The sequence below is a fragment of the Chaetura pelagica genome, unplaced genomic scaffold, assembly GCF_000747805.2.
Source record: "Chaetura pelagica isolate M959 unplaced genomic scaffold, ChaPel_1.0 scaffold109, whole genome shotgun sequence".
Taxonomy (NCBI): Eukaryota; Metazoa; Chordata; class Aves; order Apodiformes; family Apodidae; genus Chaetura; species Chaetura pelagica.
Window position 1 is genome coordinate 6694074 of NW_009970725.1, and position 7795 is coordinate 6701868.

General features: G+C 39.6%; 1 protein-coding gene across 1 annotated transcript in view; it reads left to right on the top strand.

Moving 5' to 3' along the window:
- The window catches only part of CDH2 (cadherin 2, type 1, N-cadherin (neuronal)), a 106733-nt gene extending 104660 nt beyond the window's left edge, over positions 1–2073 (top strand). The window contains exon 16 of the mRNA XM_010006901.1: positions 666–2073. Coding sequence (XP_010005203.1) covers positions 666–872 — 207 coding nt within the window. The 3' untranslated portion in view covers positions 873–2073. The remainder of the gene's footprint in view (positions 1–665) is intronic.
- The last annotated feature ends 5722 nt before the right edge of the window (positions 2074–7795 follow it).

Genomic DNA, 7795 nt, shown 5'->3' on the forward strand with positions numbered 1-7795 from the left:
TGAAAGGAGGAAACAGAAATTGTTACAATCTTGTATTTAGCTTTGATGTCATTGTGCATGTGTTTTCTGAAGAGCAGACAGAATCTTGTGGGTGGTTATGGCAAAGCTCATAAGGCTTAAGCCAACATACTGTATCTTTTTCTTACAGCCTACAGAGGTACATGAATATTGCAAGACTAACTAATTATGGCTTTTGGCACACACAAATGGACTACAGGCCGGCGATGTCAGTGGATGTGTTATTGGCCATGTGAGATGGCTGTTGAAGTAAATCTTTGCAAACATGCCTATTTTTCCTTCCCCATCTGTCTGTTTAACCAGTCCCATATTGCTCATACTGCAGGTTTTGAGCTGTGTAGCTCTGAAACTGTGCATTTATTAGCATCAGTTCTAGTGCCATGATGTTCTCTTAAGGTTTTGTTAGAGCTGTAATTGCAGCTGCATTCAAAATGTCCTGAACTGTAATGCTGGAAATCTGACCATTCCAAAAGGAATTTAAGTAAGTTCTTGCTGGATTTACAAAAACATGAATCCTGTCTTGAATTGGATTAGAGAAGATAAAGAACTTGGTTTTCTTAAGTGGCAGCTGATAGATATTCCGGTTATGTTTTGTGCCTCTCTCGGATACAGAGCTTTATCTTTTTTTCTCCCTCTCCTTTTTGCAGGGACTTAAAGCAGCTGACAACGATCCTACAGCCCCACCATATGACTCCCTCTTAGTCTTTGACTATGAAGGAAGTGGTTCCACTGCTGGATCCTTGAGCTCTCTTAACTCCTCAAGTAGTGGTGGTGAGCAAGACTATGACTACCTAAATGACTGGGGCCCACGTTTCAAGAAACTTGCTGATATGTATGGTGGAGGTGATGACTGAACTTCAAAGTGAACTTTGTTTTTGGACAAGTACAAACATTTCAACTGATATTCCCCAAAAGCATACAGAAGCTAGGCTTTAACTTTGTAGTCTACTAGCACAAGTGCTTGCTGAAGGCTTTGGCTTAGGCTGCAAACCAATTTGGGCTCCGTGGAATATCAGTGATCCAATGCTGTTTGGAAAAAAATATTGAGCTCAGTTACACTTGAATTTTACAGTACAGAAGCACTGGGATTTTATGTGCCTTTTTGTACCTTTTTCAGATCGGAATTAGTTTTATGTTTAAGGCTTTAATGGTACTGATTTATGAAATGATGCATTAAAGAGACAAAATATGTTGGGGTGGGGAGGAGTAAGGTGAAACACAATATACTTCAACATGCTTTTGTTACATCGCATTGCTTTTATTAAAATAAGGAGATTAAAAATTTAAAAAATCCTCATGGAACAGTTTTATTATCTGGGAGAGAAGACCATGAGGTGGAACAATGTACATTACTTCTAGTTTTAGATGTTAGGGAACTTTTTTCACTAAAATTCTAAAACTTATGCAGCTGGTTGCAAATAAAGGGAGTTTTCATATCACCAGTTTGTAGCAGAATTGATTTTTTTTCTTACGCTAGAATGTTAGACACATTTTGGTCTTAATCCATGTACACTTTTCTTTTTTCTTTTTTTAATTTCTAGTATTTTTTCCCACTTCACTGTAAAAAATGGTATGTGTACATAATGTTTTATTGGCATAGTCTGTGGAGAAGTGCAGAAACTTCAGAACACGTGTATGTATTATTTGGACTATGGATTCAGGTTTTTGCATGTTTATATCTTTCGTTATGGATAAAGTATTTACAAAACAGGTTGCAAACAAGTGACATTGATTCAATTGTTGAACTGTAGTTAGAGTACTCAATATTTTTTTTATTTTTATTTTTATTATTTTTTTGTTTGTTTGGGGAGGGAGAAAAGTTCTTAGCACAAAAGTTTTACATAATTTCTACCAAAAAAAGCAGGGGGTAGGGGAGTTGGCCTGATACTGGTGGCACGAGTAAATATACAGTATGTTTTGGGGGTGGGGAGGGAAGGGGGAAGGAGCTTTCAAACTGGAGAGACTTCCGAGAACAGCTTTGCCTCTGTATTGTGTACCAGAATATGAATGAAACACCTCTGACCCCAACGTTCTGAATAAAATGCTAATTTTGGATCTGGTGCTTGTTTTGGCTTTTTTTTGGTCCCGCCTGGGCCACCCTGACTGTAGTAAATAAAAACAGACAAAACACATTTGAGTTTTGTGAGGACTTCGGTGCACTTCTCTAGCATTCGATATTGCTGAACTGAAAATAAACTGCATATAGAATTTGGCATAAATTTGGAAGGCAAGTTCCCAATTGAAATTAAAGTGATCTGTGCCATTTCTGAGAGTTCAAAATTGTCAATTCCACATTGATGGCTGGCTCTTTGGTTTAATGCACATTATCTAAATAACAGAGCTTGCATCATTTTTGGCTTGTTTCTAGACTGACAGTTTAATGATTGTATGATTATGCTGGGGTTTGCATAAATAAAATAAATTGCAGATCCTGGCAGTCATCTGCTGCCTGGTCTTCCTTTCACTTTCGTCGTAAAGATGAGCTCCTGCTAATTTGGTGTCCTTCAAAGAGGTGCTCAAGGTCAAAGAGCTTTATCAAAAAGGCCCATTAGGAGATTAGTTATTACTAACCATGTTTCCAACCTCTTACAATGATTTATTTGCAAACAAAGCAAACATAGTAGGGACAGCAGTTCTGCTGCCTTTCATTTGCAACTTCCTCAGGTTTAATGTCTGTATTTAAGAACTCATTAAGAACCTAATTGTGAACAATGTGAAGCTCAGCAGAAACACCACATTTCCACAGTTTGTTGAGAGAATTGGAGCAGCGGGAGAGGATCCTGGTGCTGGGACTGGCATAGCAGCCTTCTACGCTGGATAGGCTGGGTGGGTGATGCTCTTCAGCATGGTGCCACTTCACTGCTTCATCAGCACTCAAACTGTAATTTACATAATTTGACTGTGACTTCCAGAGGTAAATCCTGAAATCTGAGTTGGAGAGCATTACATTCTGCATGTGAGGTATCTCCACTGTATTTTTCATGGGCATGTCTCCTTTCTTCCTCGTTGCTGATGATGCCTGTGAAAGTTGGGAAGTAGCAGACCTCCCAAACTCAGATCTAGCATTTCAGTGCTGCATACCTGGCTATTACTTACCTCATGCATCATAACTACAGCTTGATGCTGTAACAAAGCCCTGATTTCTCAGTCGTGTCAAAATTATCAGTGACCTTCTTTAAGCTGTTTCTGTATGGGCATAAAAATGAAAATATGGCTGTGCATAGTTAGGTAAGGAAAACTTTTTAAAAGGGCAGGATTTAAACTGTAAATGCATCTTAAATATGCAAAAGGCCACTTTTAACACATTGATTTTCTGTCTTCTATAATTTATGCAAAAATGTATTTTAAGGATAATTCTGTTACTGTTATTTGGAAACAACAAACTGGAAATGCTAGATTAATTTTATTTAATTAAATGTTAAAAGATACAGAGAGGGGGAAAGATTTGTGGAAGATTGCCAGTTTTGACCATAGCACATTTTTCTGTTAGAATGGAGCAGAGGTCATTTTTATGAACACTCGGCTCTTTTGGACAGCAATAAGAGCTTTATCTTGATCAAACAGCCTTCCAGCTCTATCTACAGCAGCTTTGAAATTGTAGCGACATTTCTCAAACATAGGGTTAGGACAGTATTAGGTCTACTGAACAGAACTGTGGGTAAATCATTTTTATGCATCTCAAATGCTTTTACAAGAAAAAAAGGTGTTTGAACTGACCCTCTTTCATCAAGCTGCAGGTTGGTTCTTACTCTAGAAATGTGCAACCAGGTTTTGTGCCCATGATATATTCCCATCAGAAGACTGCACAGAGAAGAGGAGGATGACTGACTTTTAGACCTTACAGTTGTCTTGGGGAATTCTGGCAGCCTGTTTTGCAAATGGGATTTGGCAGTGATATATTTTATCTCTGCCTTGTAGATGCAGTATTCAAGGGAAGTCAGCAACAAGAAATCAGGCCTCAGGAACTTTCCCATCTCAGCCTTTCTACAGTTTATATTTTCTTTCACTGATAGTCCTTCATAGTTTATGTGCCCTGAACTTAAAGGGCTGAACAGATGAGGAGGAGAAGGGTGTTTTGGGGGAATAAGCATCCTAATTGATGCACAAGGCCTTGCATGTGGATGGATCTAGCTTCCTGTCTTTCCTCTGGGATTGCAAAGTACTAGTGAACAGTGTTAATACTCATCCCACAGCTGTCTAAAACATACTTATGCTCCCTCCAAGTTGTTGAACCAAGTGATGTTTGAGTTCTCACCTGGTGATGTGCTCTTGGCTGTGCTGTAGCACTTTTGACATGCTGAGTAGGAGAGCTCTGCAGAGGGGTCTGGACAGGCTGGATTGATATGAGATTTGCCAAGTCTCAATGTTGGGTCCTGCTTTTGGATCACAACAACCACATACAATGCTACAGGCTTAGAGAAGAGTGCCTGGAAAGCTGCCCAGAAAAAAAGGACCTGGGAGTATTGGTTGATAGCTGGCTGAATATGAGCCAGCAGTGTGCCCAGATGGCCAAGAAGGCCAACAGCAGCCTGGCTTGTATCAGAAATAGTGTGGCCAGCATGACTAGGGAAGTGATTGTCCCCCTGTACTTGGCACTGGTGAGGCTGCACCTTGAGTACTGTGTTCAGTTCTGGACTGCACACTAGAAGAAGGACATCAAGGTGCTGGAGCAAGACCACAGAAGGGCAATGAAGCTGGTGAAGGACGAGGACTGTCTGAGGGAACTGAGGTTGGTTAGCCTGGAGAAAAGGAGGCTGAGGGAAGACCTTACTACTCTCTAGACCTATCTGAAAGGAGTTTGTAACTAGGTGGGGTTTGGTCTCTTCTACCCAATACCAAGCAATAGAACAAGGAGAAATTGACTCATGTTGTGACAGGGGAGGTTTAGACTGGATATTAGGAAAAGTTTCTTTACTGAAAGGATTATCAGGCACTGGAACAGGCTGCCCAGGGAAGTGGTAGAGTGATCATCCCTGATGGTATTAGGAAACGTATAGATATGGCACTTAGGGACATGGTTTGGTGGTGGACTTGGCAGTGTGCTAAGTTAATAGTTGGACTTAATGATCTTAAGGGTCTTTTCCAACCAAAACAACTCTGTAAAGCTCAAGCACACTGTGATCTTTCTGAATACAAAACCCCCACATAAATGAGTTTGATAGGGCAGCCAATAAGTACTGACTTCTTACCCTTATACTAAGTCTGTCTTGCTTGACCATGATTTATAAAACGTTTATAACTTTAAATAGAAGATATTTGTGTCTGTATTGTGGTGGTTTGCAGGCAGAAAGTATTTCTCAGTTGTGAATTAAAATAAATAGCCACTTATTTTCTTCTGGTGCCAAACTAGCAATGTCTTCTGACAGGTGGTGTGACACAAGTCCCAAAAAGGGTTTCTCAAACCTGTCTGTAGTCATTCAAAATGTCTCAGGTAAGCTGCTGCCTATTCTTAGATTACACAACTACTCCCACCTTCCTAAGGAACCTTCCTTCTAGCAGGAGTAGCATGGTTTTGGCAGATCAGGATCAGGATCAGGAATGTGAAAGCAAAGTCACTGCTTTTACCTCACTCAATATTAATTACTCAAAATGCAGAAAAGTTGCTCAAATGCCTTAATACCAACTCCACAATGTATTTTATACAGTTTTCCTCATTCAGCCAGAGAAGATCTAGATTTGTGTGATGTCCTTATTTTTTTAATTGCCTTTTCTTTGCATAAGCTTTATTTTTATTGTAGGCAAGGATCTTTTCTAGGAGTTTCTCTAAAGCATAGGATAATTGACCTTTATTGCATATATATCACAGAAATAATAAGGAATTTTCTGGTTTCCCCTTAGCAACAAAGCCTAGGGGGAAATAGAAGGGGAGAAGAATGGCTAAGGTAAAAAAACTAAGCACTTCCCACAGTGACTCAAGGTGCCTTCCATTATATGGCTAGAGAAAGAGTATCCCATTTGTTAGGGAACCTTTGAGCAGTCAATGTAGGGCACTCTCCAGCCAATCTGCTGCTTCTGTACTCACTTACAGCTTTTTTGGTGTGACGATGAACTTTGAGATGCCTGTTCTCTGGAGCTCCTGGTGTCAGGCTGCTGCCTTTCCTGCTGGGGTACATTGCATCACTGACATTTCCCAATTTTCCCCTCAATTTACCTAGATAGTTGAACAGTGCCAAATCTCAAATCAGGCTCTACATATTCTTCCGTTTACAGCTTCAAAGAACCAAGGGCTCAGTCTTAAGTTTGGTTTGGTTGTTTTCACTGAAGTCTTGAGGTTGGGTTCTCAACACAGCAATAGCTGAGAAGTTTTACTTTCTTTTTCAGAGCTTAGTGTCACAAAAAGTATTTTTGCCCTACCTCTTTGGAATTCTAGAACATCTAAAAATGCAGCAATTGCCAGTGATACAGTAGGCACTTATAATCATATTTCACATTTGTATGGTTGTTTGATTTTTCTGTCACAGAAGGGCATATATTAATGTGATGAGAGTGTGAAGTTGCAACCCCTGTAGAGCTTTTTGGAAAGATGAGTCAGGGTGAGGTGGTGGGCACGTGCTCTCTGAACTGCTCTCCATGTAGCTCTGTCTGTAGAGAACGCATCTGTGTGTGTGTAATGAACTGCTGGAGCTCAGGGGATTTAAGTATCATCATAGCTCTCTTACTCCTCTTCCCTAAGCACACAAAAGCCACCCACCTGTGACCCCTGGAACCCAAAACCTGGAGCTTATGGGCACCCACGTCTCACTTTATTTCTCCACACCATTCCCTTATCACCTTTACAAAGAGCCACTACCTGGTAGAGATGGTTATTATCTTCTCAATGCTGCCATCTTTCTTCTATTCACCCCACCTTGTGAGAGACTAATTTTTAGAAAGCATTTAGGACCATTTGTCTCTTATTAACAAAGGACATACTCTCTGGTTTATGAATTGCTGTTCTTGCTTGCTGCATTTCCCACTCTTAGTATATATATTTTTAAAACCCTTTCGGTTTGCATTAACAAATTCTCCTTTCCTAGTTCTCTTGGCAAGCCTGAGAGAATGCTTCTGGTTTACTCTTCCCCATTTTCAATGTGTGTAACCCGCTTTTTCGCTGCTGTTTTCAAACATTTGATCAGTCACCTGTAACTGAACTGAACTGAACCTCTTCTTCCTTCAAGTGGCTGATTTTATTTTTTTCCTTCTAGTGGGGAACGGTATTGTTGACTTTGTATTTTATTGTGTGGCACCCAGAAAAAAAACAACAACCAACTAGATTTTGCATCATTCACAACAGCTTACATTTATTACTATGTTTTAAAATACATTTCTTTTGAGGGGCTTTTTTTTTTTTTTTTTTTTTTTTTAAAATTAACAACTAGATTTTGCATCATTCACAACAGCTTACATTTATTACTATGTTTTAAAATACATTTCTTTTGAGGGGCTTTTTTTTTTTTTTTTTTTTTTTAACACTAATGCATTGGTAAGCATCATGGTGTTAGGCTTTATGCAATTTTGTGAATCACCTTCAGGTGGTTCACCCCCTCCCAAAGATCCTAAATACTGGTTCTGAGAGCAACTCCTTTTTCTCGGGTATGAATAATGAATAGTAGCATTGTGCAAATTACTTCTATACTCCTGCTTCTGAAGATAAAATTCGTTGATGTGGTTTGGGTATATATAGATAGATCTGTGGGCCCATCCCTTCTGTGTCCTATGTTACAGAAGTTTGATTATTACATTTGTTATCTGCAGTACTGCAGGGCGAGCTTATAAAAACCCAGCTGTCTCTGTGCTC